Below are 17,936 nucleotides of genomic sequence, written 5' to 3'. Positions count from 1 at the left end.
ATTTGCCAAGAAGTTTTGTTCATAAAACCTTGGAATGTAAATTTTACTTTTATGAAACTACAGAGTAGTCATCCTATGGTCCAAACAAGAAAGTTAACTAGGAGTTAACAGAAAGGAGGAGGATGTGATAAAAGTACACAAGAATGGGCTACTTGAGATCCTGCCATAGCCCTTCCAAAACCCACGCGTCCCTCAGCTCCGTCTGCCGCAGTGTCCACTGCATTTATGGCACGGTTTCTTTCTTTGAAGCTGATTGTGAACTCATGAGGGAAAAACCAGTGTTTTGACCTGGAGTAGAGCTCTCATGTTTTCATCCTTGGTAATCACCAGTGCCTTTAAAATCCTAGTCAGGGTGAAGAACACAGTGTGTGCCCCTGCAAGAGCACTGTTGTCTGCTTTCATAAATTAGTCTTACATACAGGATCTCACTAGGTAATCACAGATTAAAATAACAATTCATGCAACTCTATAATACTTTTCTCTTTCTTTTCATGTTTGCCCACCGAATTCAATATATCCTTAAAAGGGGGAAGGCATATTTCATTGTTTGATTATTCACACTGTAATCCAGACTTCATAGGTTCACCCACTGCTTTTTCTATTACATATTAAGTACACTAGTCTAAGTTGCTGAGACACAAAATAAGGTATAAGGCAAAATATCAGCCCTTAAGAATTTTTCAGCAAAATGGGAGAGTTGGATGACTAAACTTGACAATGTGAAAGGACCATGATAAAAGAACAGAGCAGATATGGGGGGGCAGTATACAGGAAAAGGCAGTTCACCCTTCCTGGGAGGACTAATAAGGCCTTGGGAAAGATGGCTTTTGAATGACAGGAGGAGGAAAGGGCTAATGCTGAGCCAGAGGAATCCTATGGATTACTCAGTGCTTCTGGTTGAGAGAAATGGGTGTGCTGGGGGCCAAGGTAGGAACAATTTGAACACGAAAATCATTTATATCAGATATTCCAAGAGGACCGATTTGAGTCTTCCTGGCTGTGGGTCATGGTAAATTAAAAGGAAGTTCCTTTTCTACATACCATTCTTCCTTTGAACCTTTTTTTGTAGCTATAGGCTTCTGATTGGGATAATTGTGGTAACTAAGGTGCTCGGGTTCTCATTTCCTCCACCACAAGTGTCTTAGGACCCTACAGTAAGCACGGCAGCCATTGCGGAATCATGGGAATACTGTCCTGGAGGGCCTGGAGTCAACAGAAGAGACAATGGAAAGCTGAATATAGTCCTGTGCCTTTTAATACCTCTGCCCTCCTCTGGTGTGACCCTTTAACTCTGAGTGATTTATTGTCCTATTTGTGACCTGTGACAGTATATAAGCGAATGTGTAAATAAAGCTAGGTTGTCATATTTGGTAAATAAGAAAATTGCAGAAGGTGAGACCACATAATCACTGGGGATAAGATGACAGAAAAGAGATCCCATGCAGCTGGTGTCTGGCAGGGACAACCTGGAGCCCCACTAGAGCGCAGAGGTGTAGAGGTGTTAACTACTCTCAGCTTTGCCAGGCTCCAGGGATGTTCCATTGGTGATGGTGTATTTCCTCACTTGAAGTATAGTTGTGTGTTCAAATGCATGGTGTGCCTGAGTTTAAGACAGAAATGTCGTACTCCAAACTCTGCAATCAGCCCCGCCATCAACAGTAGGACCTGTCTCTGTCTCTCTAAGCTAGAGTGTTACAAGGGGTGTCTATAGCTGATATACGATCTCATGGTTTTCTAAAAATACTTTTGTAATCTTCTTGAATTATCTTGAATTTTATTGGTGCTCTACTGAAATTAGAATAGGTATAGGGTATTTACTTAGATTCTTTGTTGAACAATATTTTCAAGTCTTTTGTGCGTGCCTATTCCCACCTTTAAGAAAATGGTAGCTCCCAGCTTTGAGGACAAAATACGTAGTGTGCTGGGCAAAGAATGAGTGTGGGTCTGTTTGTGTGTCGGAATACAGACATCCCAAAGGAGGAGTGCTTCCTGGGGGAAACTGACTGCGGGCTAGAATGGCGATGTTTTCATTTCACTCCCTGTTTGCAGTGTGGATGCAGCACATCTTTGACTTTTAGACTTGTTAGCTCTAGCAGTCTTTTGAAACTGCCTATGGGCCGGGCGGTGGCGCACGCCTTTAATCCCAGCACTCGGGAGGCAGAGGCAGGCGGATCTCTGTGAGTTCGAGACCAGCCTGGTCTACAAGAGCTAGTTCCAGGACAGGCTCCAAAGCCACAGAGAAACCCTGTCTCGAAAAACCAAAAAAAAAAAAAAAAAGAAAGAAAAAAAAAGAAACTGCCTATGGATGATAAAGCTTATAACACTTAATTGTTGATGCAGGTGTATGCCCGTATGTCAGAAGTCTTAGGAATAACAGATGACAGCCATGTTCTAGAAACATTCATGACAAAAATGTGAGTATCTGTTTTGGTTTTTAATTCTATTCTGTCCTTTTGAGTCACATATCATACCATATTTATGAATCCTTTTTTAGATACTAATTTTTAACTTAAAATTTTGGCCTTAAATTTTTGTGTGTGCATTCTTCTGCTTACTTCAACTCACCATCTAAAGGACATTATCATTGTCAGGAAGTTCACATGGTTATAGTGTACAATATCAGAACACACTGACCTAAAAAGATTTCCAAATATTGACTCCACAGTTTACTTGGGCAGAATTGTTTTTTACTTTATAATTAAAAACAAAACACCCTTACCTCAAAGACCAATGAAACGCTTATTGCGAGCTATCGTCATAATCACCTTAAAACAGAGCATCCATTGGGTACAGCAGAGATGTGTCTATGGAGCTCCATGGCTTGTCCTCACAGACACATGGTGGCATGTTGAACTGACATTGGTGTGCTTTCACTTGCATGCTGTGTGTCTCAGAGACAACCCTGCTGTGCTTGCAGGACGAAGCTGGGTCAACACCAGGACCATAAGTCAGTTTTGGAGCCACCAGTTAATGCTTCATTTGGGGCAGTAACTGGTTCACCTTCACTTGGCTTCCTTTGTGATGATAATTCCATTTTCATTCTGTTTGACCTTATTCTAAATTTAATGTTTTTTCTGTGAAACACTTAACTTATGGAATGACTATCTTAGAGAATTATTGACAGAACTATTTTAAAACTTAAAGAATTCTATGCCAGTGTTCACTGTAGGTTGATCATATAAAGTTTAAATGTGCTATAAGAATTTAAAAAGTTGTTGAAATTCAAACATGCTTTTTATTTTGTGATTGAAGTCACCTAACTTCATAAAATATTTATGTTTCTGTGGTTCTCCTTGTACAGGCAGCTATTTAACAATTCAATACATTTTTTTTCATATTTAGTGTTACAAACCTTAAGTACTGGGGAAGATGTGAGCCTGTAATTTCAAGGACTCTTCAATTCCTAAATGACCTTTCAGTTGGATATCCTTTTCATTGTATATGTGAGGTACTAACTCAGCAGGTGCATTTACATGGCCAAGTATTTTTCCCTAATTCTGATTGTCCAGAAATTTACAATAAAAAGTCTAATCTGTTTAGCCTTTTCTATAAATGTGTGTTTATGATGACTGTACTATGAAGTATTTTTCAATCATAAGTGATCTTATATAAACATACATATATTTCTAACTGGCCAGGTTTGTTTATATTAATCTAGGCTAACAAATGCTTGCACAGTAAAGTATGCAGCACTTGTGTATTTCAGCCCATAGTTGTTCACAATTTTCATAAATTCTGATTCTGAAAGAAAGCATGAAACCATCTTGAAGAAGGTGAAGTGTCCCTGGATCCCTCAGTAAAAGTCTCACGTGCATCAGCCGGTAGGGCTTGTGTGAGTCGAGATAGAAAGAGACTCATCGGCTTTTTGACCACGTCTTTGCTTGTCGGCCTCCTCACCAGATCATTGTCACACCTACTCAAGAGTTCCTGTTACACATTAAATGTTTACATATTTGTCTCTAGAAATCCTTTAAAATATGAAACCAGAAATCATCCTTATTAGATATATGTGTGTGTGTAATATTTTACCAATTAGAAATGGATTGTAGATGGTTGCTTATGTTGTTACCTGTAAGATATATAGATGTTATAAAAATTAAATAACCATTGGTTTAGTTAACCTGTAACATTAGAAGATATCTTAATATATGGACAATTCTGAAATAGTTGGCTTTGGATGGAATCCTTTAGTGGAGTTTCATTCCAGGAATATGCTTGTATTAGTTAAGTTTAAGATTGTGTTCCTCTGTAAACCATAAAAGATTTCCAAAGTATTAGACACCCACTTTTGTGCTGGAATTTAATATGCAACTTTTTATTGGAAAATAATCGTCCTTGTCTGGCAAAATCCACCATGCAATATTTCTGTTAGTAGGTATAATGCAATAAAGACAGGGAGGGCTATTTATCACTACAAATTTTGAGGATTTCAGGATTCTTTTTATTATTTTAATATATTTCTTTGATATTAAATCAGAAAAATGATAAATTACACCTGTCCAGGCTGTTTTTCCTCTTTACTGAAAAGTGATGTACAACCCAATTCCAGTGGTCATTTTGGCTTTTTAAGATATGTATTTTTTCTTATTAAAAAAACTCAACCTGTATTTTTTTCTAATAATGGTGCTGAAATACTCTATTTCTAACATATGAAGTGGTTGATAAGTACTTCATAGTATTGCAACCTCTCAAGCTTTTCACAGTGAATTACTGTGAAAGCGTGTTATCTATGGGAAGGCCTGGGATTCTGGGACACAGACCTATTGTTTAGATTTGCTCTGGTTTTAGTTTGAAATTGATATTTAATATAAAATTAATTTGATTTGTATTTTGGTATAATTTGCATAATGCCTAATTTATTGGTATCTATTAAGATACTCTTTGTTATCTAAGTACAGCTATTATAACCTTTTATTTTCTGAGCTGTTTATTCCTTTTGAATACCTCTTAAAATTAATTTTAAAAAGTCTTCCTTTAAAAAAATTTATTAGATAAAGGTTAAAGGTTCTAACAGATATGAATTATTTCCATGCAGGTACATTGATTTATATTTTTTAACAATTATTTCAGGTTTGCATATTTAGAAATATATATTAGTTCAATTTGATTTCAGTGCTCAGTTATTTGAATTATAAATCATTATGTCCCTTCTAGCTGATCAGTCATGAAATATCCTTGAATTCATTTACATAATGGAATATGTGCTTGGTGTATCCATTTCGATGCAGTCTCTAGCTACCTAATGTATGTTTGGTTGTTCTATCCATTTTCATTATTATATGTGGTTTTTAATCATGATCTTAAAATAATACTTTATTTTTTGTTTAAAAATACAATGGCATTCTTCAGCTGTAGGAAAGTATCACCTAATCATCTTCCTTAATAAAAAGCCTTATGTTGATACTTGAAATATTTTAAGATATTATTAGCAAGTCAATAATAACCATGTTATCTTATGAATTTTTTTCATTTTCTTTATAATGTATGTCTTTGGGTACTCCTTGAGTATTTTGCTTTGTGTTTTGTTTTCTGTTTTGTGTGCTGCAGGTGGCAGTCGTTCAGTGATCGTGACATTCAAAGCCAATCTGTGAGATTTGGTTATTTTTCCTTAATCTAATCACTTGTTTGGAAAGAAAAATTACCAAAGTTTTTGTGTGTGTGTGTTTTGTTTTGTTTTGTTTTTTTAGGAATCACAAAAAAGTTTGAAGTTCCCTTAAAGCAGTGGTAGAGCTTGTTTGAGCGTCAGAACGTGATGTCTGCCATCACGTCATTAGGCCCCATACCAGCGCTTCTCTCTGCAAAGCTTGGGCTGCTGACTGGGGACGTGTGAGAGTTTCTCCCTTGAAGTGTTATAAAATAGGGCTGTTGATACGCAACCCCAAACAGATCACGACCCACAAGTTAAGAACTGCTGATCTAGGTAGACAACAAATAAAAATTATAAAGATGAGTCATGAAACATTTACAATTTTTATTTTAAGAAATATAAATGAAAATTTCAAAGTCAGTTTTTTTGTTGTTGATAGTGGTGGGTTTTAAGACATAATTTCACCAGGTACTTATATGTTGCCCAGGCTCCCTCAGCCTGTAGTGTTGTGTTTGTAGGTGTATACCACCATACCCTACTAGCCAATCTCCTGATGTAAGGATAGAACTTTTTGTTTTAGCAGCTCCTAGAGGCCTTTATTTTATCACCTCAGATGAATTGTTTTTATTTTCTCAAAGCATGCTGAGAATTTTTGAATACATGTAAATAAATAAATATGAGAACTGAAAGAATTATCTTTTCCATACATTCAACAATTGACTTATGTACTTGCCTTTGTTGTGCCTTCTTTTAAAGTAATCTAATCAAATTATGAACAGCCTTTGCATTCCTGTCTCAGTAGTGTGTGTGTGTTTAAATTATAAGACCATGTAAACCGTTGGCTGGAGCAGATGTTACAGTGAACACTTGAGAACATCAGCCACTCCAGAAAACAATTCTTCTTAAGCTCTTTCTAATGTTTCAAAAACTTATAAGATTTCATTATATTCTACATAATTCATGAATGTGAGAAGACAGAATTAGCAGGAAGAAAACGTGAGAAATGGTTAGTTTGTAATATCTTTAAGTAGTGGGTTTTGTGTAGTGCACTTGAATGGAACACAACTACCCAGCGTCATGGACAGTGTCAGCAGTCTGAGGAAGGAGCCTCGGCCGGTTTTCCTGAAGAAATTAAGACACATGAAGCAATCGAGATACACCCACACAGATGTGAATTTAAAGAGAAGGTAATGAGAAGACCAGTTTCTACACTAATGACTTCCAGAAAGAAGAGGGGACATGTGATCACAGAGGGTGCTTGGGGTCTTCAGCTGATGCTGCTTCTCAGGTTTGCACTTGCAAGTGCATGTCGGATTAGTTACTTAAACTTTACGTTTATTTATTTATTAGTTACTTAAATTTTACATTTATTTCTCTGTGTGGTGTATCTTGAAAAGGTAAACAGTAAAGAAAAATAGGTAAGAAAAAAGAATGAAAAGTAACAAAGACAGATACAGTTGAATTTGTACTTGACCAAGAATCTCAGCTAGTAAACAACATACCTCAAGGAGTCATTAAGAAATAGACTTTAAATGCCTGCTAATTGTATATATATATATTTTTTTAAATAGTGCCTGTACATTTGACCTAATTATACAATTGCTGTAATAAAGTAAAAGTAGTTAACAAAGTGAAAAAAAAAAGAAAATAGGACTGAATTGTATGTATGTCCTGCTCAAAAGTCAGGCATTTCTCCTGAGGCACGTCTTTGAGATCTGTTAGCATTGAATAAGGTCTTCCGCTTTCCTGAGTAGTGCTGTGAAGCTAGACAGCCTCTGACCTTTCCAATCAGGTGTTGTTAGCCTACTCTGAACCCCCTGGATTGAGGAGACTTGTAATGTTTAAGTCCAGAGACTCTTTTGAGGGAACTATTATATTTTCCCATCAGATCATTGCCCGGGGTGGAAATATATTTGAATAACTTTTATTTAGTATAAACCTAGAATTTCCAAAAGTACAATTCAAGAATTCTTCATTCTTAGTAACTTGAGCTAACCTGCTCCATGCATCTGTCCCAGCCTTCCACAGCCGGTCAGTGCCTGGGATCCTCCCTCTCTGATTTGTTTACACACCTAGAATTCTAGTTTCTATGTGGATGAGGAGGAAAAAAGGTGGAGTCAAGCAGCCGTCGGGCAGCTGCCAAGGAAACCAGACGTGTAGAAAATAAGGTGATACCATGGTCACGTGGCAGTACTGTTCTCTCTCCCTGTTCAGATCCCCACCTGGCTTTACTCTGCTAAACCATTGGCCAAAAGAGCTTTATTCATCAGCCAATAAAAGCAACACATATACAGGAGGCCATCCCGTATCAATAGCTTCTTCTTCTCTATCAATTCTGCTAATAGTAGTCGTTTGCCAAGTGCAGGACAAAGGAGCAGATTACAGACCCTGCTTTCAGAGCTCTCAATTCTAACAGAATTACCCTGATTTTAGACCTCTTTTCATATTTCAAGAGCCCAAAGTCAACTGATTTACCAACATAAAACATTTTTTAATCTAACTCAAATTATGTACTAATTTTTGGAAATGTATATGTTAAAAATAATGTGGGCATATGACAATGATATAACTGAATTTTTGTGTATGTATTGAGTGTACATGTGCATGTATATATGGAGTATGTGCTAGTTTTTCAACTAGTGTGGCAGTCAGCTATTGCCAATGGTCCTGCTGTCTTCACCACTTCGATGCTAGAGTTACAAGTGTGCTCAAGGCTACCCCCAGCTTTTAGATGCATTTTGGAATCTGCACTCTGGTCTTCATGATTATACTGCAAACTCTCTTAAGCACTGAGCCATTTCTTCAGTCCATGATATAACTACTTTTAAGGAGACATTATTATTAGATAAAGCTAACATGCTATATTAAATATAATATTTTTTAAATTACGGTACTATGCATAGTAGATATTACTACCAGTGAGGTGTGATTCATGAACGAGATGGGAGTCAGGAGAGAATACAGGATGAGAGATGAAACAAAAGTACAGAATAAAACAAGTCAAGTAAAACATGGAAATAAAAGTGTTACAGGAAAGATTTAGACATAGGGGATAGTAATTCTTCCTTTGTGAGAGTTCTAAGTTTAATACATTGTTTTCTTTCCCTAAATAATCCTCTCTCCAAATGGTGTGAGAGAATGTTAAATAAAGTGAGTTTTCACATGCATCCCTCAAGCATACTTTTATTAACATCGCTCATCAAGTGTTATTATTTTCTTTGTCTATCCAGCGTGAGGAAAGCCATCTCGTTTAGTTCCTGTCTGATAGCTTTATACAAGTCGAGTATGGGCGTCATCTCTACTCTTGCATACCTCATTCAGGCCTTCACCCACTTTATATTCCATCTTCAAAAGATCACGTTCCACGGATATTATTTGGATCTGATTATTTCTCTTCCCAAAGTCCGGAATCACTTCCACTTGCTTCTCAGATAAAATTACATCAATGATTACATTCGAGGCTTTTAACGCCACCTGACTTACTGAGTTCCCTAACTCGTGTGCTGACCCGCCCACTCAACAGTGATTTATACTTTACCCTGGGATCAAGGACATTCATTTTTCTTTCCACCTGACCCCTTACTTGTCCCTCACTGAATCACCAAAAATGTTATTCCTCTCCTTTGACAGGATGGTTAAACTCAGATTTTTGGTTTTTCATTAAAACTTAGGAAAGCAATACCAAGATAGTTGTAATCCTTAATCCTTTAGTGCTTAGTGAACACTTAATTCTCTTCATTTTTTTCTCATCATCTTTGACTCTTCTTAATGTTCTTTTTTTTTTTTTTCTTCCCCTCCCCTTTGGTTATTTGAGACAGGGTTTGTCTGTGTTATCCTGACAGCCCTGGTTATCCCGGAACTTGCTATGTAGACCAGGCTATGTAGCCTCAGACACATTTCTTAATGTTCTTCTAACACGGTGTTCTTATGACTACATCTTAGGTATGAGTGTAACTTTGTTTACTGTGCATTAGTCTTATTCTCTACTGGATTTAAAGTGATAGAGATTAAAGCTTTTAGAACATATTGTCTCCTCTCCTACTGAGTGACTGAAGTTTAACTCCCATTCCTTGCTTGAGAAGAAAACCTGGTCACTCTGATGCCTGATTGAGGTTCATGAGCATAGGCTTCCTTCAGAAATTAACTCATATTCCTGACATATAGTGTTCTTATCCATGGACTTCCCCCCCCAGGCCTGTTTTCAAGATCTAAATTGTCTATAAACACTGAACATATGTGGCCCTAAGAGACCTGCCTAAATCCTGTTGTTACCTACCCTGACATGCTTAGTGAATATAGGTTACGCTATTCAATTCTGAAACTATTCTTTTTTTTCACGTTAATACTATTTTTGTAAGATAGAACTTTCAGTTCTTATTATTTATAATCACTTTTGGGGGGCTAGTGAGATGGCTCAGGGATTAATTAATAGCACTTGCTGATCTTACAGAGGACCCAGGTCCAGTCTCCAGCACACACATGGCAGCTCACAACTGTCTGAAACTGAAGGACAAGTCACTGCACACATGTAGTACATTTATATCATGCAGACAGAACACTTAGACATGTAACATAAAGTAAACATAGAAGTACCTCTTCTTTCAAATAGTACATAAAAACAATGGTTTTCTTATTTCTACAATTGGTGACATTTTAGGTTTGGTAAAATACTTGTGCTGGTTAATTTTATCTCAACCTGATACTAGCTAAAGCCATCTGAGAGGAGGGAATCTCAGTTAAGAAAATAAGATCAGTAGACAAGCCTATAGGGCATTTTCTTAGTTGGGGATTGGTGGGGGAGGGCCCAGCCCTTTGTGGGTGGGGCCATCCATGGGCAGGTGGTCCTGGGTTCTCTAAGAAAGCAGGCTGAGCAAGCCATGGGGAGCAAACTAGTGATCAGCATGCCTCCATGGCCTCTGCATCAGCTTCTGCCTCCAGGTTCCTGGCCTGTGTGAGTTTCTGTCCTAACTTCCTTCAATGATGAGCAGTGCTGGGAAAGTTTATGCCACATAAACCTTTTCTTTTTTGGTCATGGTATTTCATCACAGCAATAGGACCCCTAACTAAGACAAGTTGGTATCTGGATTGTGGGGTATTACTGCTGTGACAGAGCTGACCACTTTATACAAGAAAAGCTATTGAATGTGCAATGCTTGGTGAGCTTTCTGTAGAAACTCGGAACATAAGAATGTTGAGCAGTGCCTGACTTGTGACGTTTGAGAGGAAAGTGTAAAGGCTCAATCGGGGCCATTTGTTATTTTGAGTTAAGATTCTGTGGTTCTGGTCAGCTGGGGCTGAAGAATCAGCGGAACTAATAAAGTGAAGCGTTTGCTTTGCTGGTCTACTTGATGCTGATTGTTGTTTGGAACTGAGAAATTAGTGCTTATTAAGAAGAGACCAGAATTGTTGAGGCAAAATCTTCTTGGAAGTGTTTCCTGAGAGTCAGCATACAGAGGCTGTGTCCCAGAGGTAACCAAGGTTGTACCTCGTACTGGCAGCCAAACTTGGTAGTGTAAGAATCACCCAGGTGGTACTGGTATTGAAGACATGAAGGGGTCATGGAATACAAGACAGGCCATTGGAGAAGTGCAGCCTCAGTGGCAGTTGAAGGCCCAGAGTTGAAGGAGTCATGGAGAAGTTGAGACTCGGCACCATGAAGAGAACCCATTCGTGAAAATGCAGCCCAGTTGCAGCAGAAGACGCCAGCATTTTGGAGATACTGGTACCGTGGGGTGACCGCCAAGAACAGCAGCAGCAGTTGAGCGGAGCCAGCTCAAGCCGCATATGTTGCAGGGGCAGAGCAAAGGAAGAAACCCAAGCCACTTGGAGGAGCCCAGACATTAGACATTGAGACATTCACATTTTTGGAGTTTGGTTTGGCTTTGATTTGACTGTGACTAAGCCCTCGTTCTTCCCTCTTGAAGTAGGAAATTATTTCCTTTTTATTTTACAGAAGCCTACAATAGAAAGACTTTGGATTTTAAAAGTGTTTGGCTATTTTAAAGAAACTGAGTTTTCTGAGAACATGAGCAAAAAATCAGGACCACGAGGGATGCACCCACCCACTGTGACAGTGGAACTGATTTATTGGGAGCCCACCAAGGCCAGCTGGTCTGGGACTGAATAAGCATGGGTTGATTCCGGACTCTCTGAGCATGGCGGTCAATGAAGACTGATGAGAAGCCAAAGACAATGGCACTAGGTTTCGATCCTAATACATGAACTGGCTTTGTGGGAGCTTAGCCTGTTTGGACGCTCACCTTTCTGGACGTAGATAGAAGGACCTTGGTCTTCCCGCAGGGCAGGGAATTTGGACTGCTCTTCAGTATCGAGAGGGAGGGGGAATGGAGTGGGGGGAGGAGAAGAAGAGTGGGGATAGGGGGAGGGAAGTGGGGGGAGGGCAATATTTGGGAGGAGGGGAGGGAAATGGGAAATGGGGAGCAGGTGGAAATTTTAATTAAAAAAGAATAAAAATAAATAAATAAGTTAAAAAAAAACTGAGTTTTTAATGTGTAAAGACTATAGAACTTTGAAAGTTATTTATGGTTTTTAACATGAGATCTTCTGGAATGAATGATACAGGAAAAGTGGTTTAATGGTAATGTATTTGTGTGTCAAGTTGACAAGGGGTCAGTTGTGCTGGATAGTTTTTTATGTCAATCTGACAGATGGGAATCTCAAGAAAATGCCTCCAGCTGGGCGGTGGTGGCGCATGCCTTTAATCCCAGCACTCAGGGAGGCAGAGGCAGGTGAATCTTTGTGAGTTTGAGGCCAGTCTGGTCTATGGATTGAGTTCCACGACAGCCAGAGATAACACAGAGAAACCCTGTCTCAGAAAAAAGAAAAGAAGGAAGGAAGGAAGGAAGGAAGGAAGGAAGGAAGGAAGGAAGGAAGGAAGAAAGGAAGAAAGGAAGAAAAGAAGAAAAGAAGGAAAAGAAAATGCCTCTGTAAGTTGGGCTATAGACAAGCCTATAGGGCATTTTCTTAATTAGTGATTGATGGGGGAGGACCCAGCCCATTATGGCTGGGGCCATCCCTGGGCTGCTGGTCTTGGACTCTATAAGAAAGTGGGCTGAGCAAGCCATGGAGAACTGCATGACCTCAGCTCCGGCCTCCAGGTTCCCAGAGTAGCCTGTGCTAACTCCTTCTACTGCTCAGGAGTCCTAGCACTCTTGCTGTTCCTGTGACCATGGTGTGCTCAGCACTGAGCTGCAGGCCTCCAGACCTAATCTAGTACTGCCATAAGCCACCTGTCCTACCCAAAATGGAGCAAAAGAAGGCTTGTCTGCTAGAGAGGAGTAAGAATAAAAGATCCTATAGATACGTCCTTTGCCTTTTCCTTTAACATTGCAAATATTAAGACCATTAACTAGCTTTGAGATGAATTCCTGTAAAGGAATGTATATATTCAGATGAATTCTCATTATTGTATTTTTTCAAATTTTTAATCATTTTTCTTGAGAATTAAGAGGCAGTGGGGGCTGACCTTGGTATAAAGAGCACAGGTGCGGTTCTGTGGAAATGTCTTTGCAGATGATGTTTTTGCTGTGGATGTTCGTTTATTACTTCCATAAATACTCTGTTGTCAAAACATGACTTACTGTTTGTTAGCAGTGCTGACAGGAAGGCTCCTCTTAATGGCAGCATTCATATTACCCATATACCCTGTCACTTTTAACTTAGCAATTTTAAGGGAATTGCCTTTGGTAATTACTTAAGATATTTCTAAGTTTATTGATCCCCACCCTTGTTTAACTGAGTGAAGTTTGAGTGGCAGTTCATCTGCTCAGAGATTGATGATTTTGAAAAGTCGTCAAATCCGCATCTTTAAGTCTAAGAAAACGCTTGCTGCTTCTCAGCACTGATCTTGTCCTGTGGCTGCCAGAAATGCAGTACACCGAGGAGAACGCACGGCGGCCAGTGCTGTCCAGGGACACACACGTATAACATGCCACTCTAGTGGTCACCTGGCAGTTGGACAAACTTACATCTAAGCCATGTTAACAGCTGTCGTTGGGAAAGTTTTCTAGTTTTGTTTAATTCATTCGGTCACTGAACAACTGGAAGTGATACCGTTCTGCCAGTTAGACTTATAAGAATTGGCACATAGCTAGTGTCCTTTGTAAGTTTTCTTCAGCCCCTGTCTTTTCCCTGGTTTATAGTCAGTAAATATGTGTGCATCACCTGATCCTCAGAACAACCCATGCAGTCACTTGGCCATAGACTCTGTTCTCAGTTGCTGGAGAGGAACTAAGTTCTGTCAGGCTGAGCGTATTATGTAAGCTTATCCAGATGTCGTCGATCCAGGAGCCTATGTTTCCTGTCTTGTGTCCCAATGTGCTTTCCACTCCGTGTCTAAAATGATAATTGGACTTTTCAGCGTCATCATACAAAGGAAATTTACAAAGCTCCATGTTCAGAAATTATACGAAAGAAAGGAGCTGATGTTTCCATTATGACGTGAATGGAACCAAGTAAGATTGCTGTAGCCTTCAAGACAGAAGGAAATATATAGAATAACCAAGATATCCTATAGCAGAAAGTACATGAATATGGTGTAGGAAGAGAAGAGGGGGTGCATCCTGAGTATGCAGCCCTAAAACCCAAAGTGGACTAGAAGTTATCCGTGCTTTGTGTTCATGTTTATAATCTCGGTTTTATTCTCATTCAGAGTTTGCCTGTTCAGATGATCGATGTGATACAGGAAAAAAAACATGATCCTTTGAATGAAGCCTTAATTCAAATGTCAACAAAGTTAACCATATCTGTGCAATCTTAGATGGACAACTTAATTTCTTTAAATTTCTGTTTCTGTATCTACAGAGCAGAAATGACAGCACTACAATTGTGAAGACTAGCTACCATGAAAAAATGCCTTTCCCTTAAACACTAGAGACATATTAATTACATTAAGCTGTCTTTCAACACTTAATGGCATGAATTTTGCTATATCTTCCTAACTAGATTTTTGGTTTTAAATTTCTGAGTTCATTGTTTAAAATTGAATAATTTTCTCTTTCTTGATAGTCTATTATGGGTCTTTATAATAATTTTATTATGAAGTAGCATTAAGTAAAAAGAAATTCTCCAACTATACCCAAATGTAAAAAGGGTCAGTTTCAATTTTCTCCTATCAAGGCTTTAATAGTGAGGGGTTCTTGTCTTAATTATAGGACTCATTCTTTCTTTCCATAACTAGAATATGTATAAGATGGAAAAGTAATTGCCTTAGTTAATAATGGATTATCATTCTTAGCAAAATGAAAGACATTTCTATAGGAGTAATCCTAGAAATATTTATTCTTCTTACATACTAAAATGCCATTTTAGTTACGTTTTGTGATTTATTACATACATTTCTCCAGATTCCTTAACATTACTACCTATATCCTTTTAAAAAAACTTGTGAAAATAGATGCTGTGAAATTCATGCTAAAAAACCACACGGTACGTCTTAATTCTTTAGTGACTAAAGTTTTCTGGATAATTAGGTCAGACATTGGTAACTTTCCATGCTCTTTTGCTTCCATTAGAGTGAACACTTTCCATTTCTTGGCATCGGTGATACTTACAGTCTCAGTGACTTCAGGTGCCGAACAACTTTCTACACAGCCCTCACTCGCCTTCTGATGGTAGACCTAGGTAAGTTGATGGCGCCTGACAGGAGATGAACACGGCGTGAAAGGAGTGGAATAGCAAGTACAGCATTTCACTTAGTACACGTTGCTTTCTCTGACCATCTCCATAACTTTCTAAGCTTTGCAGCCAAAAGACAGATCTTTGTACTATTTGCTCTGATTCTTTACCTCAGAATTTTCTTTCTTTGTGTCCTTTGACCCATTAATTTTACACTTACTAATCTAGAAACTGGACATGGTGGTTCAGGTGAGACAGGATAGGACAGCAAGTTCAAGGGCTGCCTGGACCACAGAGTGAGTTCAAGACCAGCAGTTTGGCAGCCCCTGTCTCATCTCGAAATTTTCTCTTTTTTTTATTGATATTTATTGAGCTCTACATTTTTCTCTACTTTCTTCCCTGCCTCTCCCCTCCCCTTAAACCCTCCCCCAAGGTCCTCATGTTCCCAATTTACTCAGGAGATCTTGTCTTTCTACTTCCCATGTAGATTAGATCCATATATGTCTCTCTTAGTGCCCTCATTGTTGTCTGAGTTCTCTGGGATTGTGATTTCTAGGTTGGTTTTCTTTGCTTTATGTTTAAAAACCACCTATGAGTGAGTACATGTGATAATTGTCTTTCTGTGTCTGGGTTACCTCACTCAAAATGATGGTTTCTAGCTCCATCCATTTTCCTGCAAAATTCAAGATATCATTACTTTTTCTGCTGGGTAGTACTCCATTGTGTAAATGTACCACATTTTCCTTATCCATTCTTTGATTGATGGGCATTTAGGTTGTTTCCAGGTTCTGGCTATGACGAACAATGCTGCTATAAACATAGTTGAGTACATGTCCTTGTGGTATGGCTAATCATCCTTTGGATATATACCCAAAAGTGGTATTACTGGGTCTTGAGGAAGGTTGTTTCCTAATTTTCTGAGAAATCACCACACTGACATCCAAAGGGGTTGTACCAGCTTGCATTCCCACCAGCAATACAGAAGTGTTCCCTTTACCTCAATTTTATCTCAGAATTTTCTTTAAAGGTCAAGACAGCAATAAAGCACTTGTCTAATATGTACAAGACCCAAGTTTCAATCCACACTACTGCAAAGTCAAGGGAAGGAAGTCCAGGAACAGTCTTGGGGAATACCTGTGAACATTTGCCTTGTTTTGATATATTTCTTGCATTTTGTTTTTCATGTGTTAAATTTTATTTGTTGTCTGTATGTGTTTGTGCTCATGTACCACAACATACAGTTGGGGTCAGTCTGTTCTTCTACCATGTGGGTTCCAGTGATCAAACTCGGGTAATCAGGCTTGGTTGCTGACTTTGTCCAGTAAGCAATCTTGCCAGCCCAACAGGAATGGTCTTTCCCTTTGTTGTTCTGAGACAGGGTCCAATGTAGTAGTGCATGTGGGCTTCAAGCTGAGGTCGAGAACAAGCTGGAAATTTTGAACCTCCAGCTTCTACTTCTGGAGTGGCTAGGATGACATTACAGGCCTGTGTATGTCCACTGCATTTTAGGCAGTGCTGAGAACCAAACCCAGAATGTCTGATGTACTAGGCCAACACTCTACCCTGACCTATATCCACAGCACTTGCATTGTCTAAGTCTGCAGGGGCAAAGTTTGTGGTTTTGTTTTGTTTTTGTTTGAGAAGGTGTCAGGAAGGGGTGGTTTTGAACTGCTCTGTAGCTGAAAATGACCTTATACTCGGGTCCTCTTCTGTCTTAACCCCAAGTAATGAGATTATAGGTGTATGCACCCTGTCTGGTTTTATGTGGTACTAGGAGTCAAATCCAGGGCTTCGTGCATACTGACGAAATGCTCTACTGGTACTGCAGTGCTAGCCCTGCATTGTTGCTGCTGTTTGTGTGTAGTAACAGTTAAGCTCAAGAAAAAAAATGGAAAATATGTGAATGTCTAATAATAGAATTAAAAGCATAGTATATAAAATTATAGTGGCCTGTGGCACAAAAAAAATTGATGGCTGAAGACAATACAGTACATAAAGTTTAATGTTCTTAAGTGAAAAGGCAATACTGAGATAATAGGGCAGTTGTGTATAGTGGAGAAAAATACATCAAAAGGAGCTAAATAAAATGTGGGGCTTTTGTATGCTAAATAATTACTGTTACTGTTGTGGGAAACCATATGGAAATGCCTTAAATAATTAAAAGTAAAACCACAGCATGCTTTTGAAATCTTGCTAGTGGGATGTACACCCAGAGGGAGTGAAGTCAGTGTGCAGGAGACATCTGCACCAACGTGTTCCTTACAGCAACAGTCACAGAAGCCAGGAGATAGAAACAACCTAAATATCCGCTGGCGCATGAACAAACAAAAAAAATATCAAACACACTGGAGTACTCTTTAGCCATTCAAGAAAGTGAATCATTTGCAGTTGTATGGAGGAACCTGAGGGGTCGTGTTAAGGGAAATAAGCCAGGCACAGACATACCAGCTACTACCTGATCTCACTCGTACATAGGCTCTAAAAAAGGCAATCTCGTAAAATTGAAGATGGTCGTTACCACGAACTATTGAAGTTGGAAGTAGTGTGAAATGATGTCCTGGCTTTGATGTGCCCTTTCAATTAGTGATGGGAATAAATAAAATTCAAGAGATGTGACATCTAATTGTGGGGTGGGTGATCCTATGTCTCATGCATGCTAGAACTCCATCCCCAGCTTATGCCTGTGATGTACGTTTTCAAGGGTACAGGACAT

General features: G+C 38.8%; 1 protein-coding gene across 1 annotated transcript in view; it reads left to right on the top strand.

The window, feature by feature from the left end:
* The window catches only part of Ranbp17 (RAN binding protein 17), a 329,913-nt gene that overhangs the window by 215,341 nt on the left and 96,636 nt on the right, over nt 1–17,936 (top strand). Inside the window, exons 15-18 of the mRNA XM_057775288.1 lie at nt 2,341–2,414; nt 3,343–3,423; nt 14,971–15,034; nt 15,121–15,229. Coding sequence (XP_057631271.1) covers nt 2,341–2,414; nt 3,343–3,423; nt 14,971–15,034; nt 15,121–15,229 — 328 coding nt within the window. The remainder of the gene's footprint in view (nt 1–2,340; nt 2,415–3,342; nt 3,424–14,970; nt 15,035–15,120; nt 15,230–17,936) is intronic.

The sequence above is a fragment of the Chionomys nivalis genome, chromosome 7 (assembly GCF_950005125.1).
Source record: "Chionomys nivalis chromosome 7, mChiNiv1.1, whole genome shotgun sequence".
Lineage (NCBI taxonomy): Eukaryota > Metazoa > Chordata > Mammalia > Rodentia > Cricetidae > Chionomys > Chionomys nivalis.
Note: the sequence above shows the minus strand (reverse complement) of the source record. Positions and strands in the feature narration are given on the sequence as shown.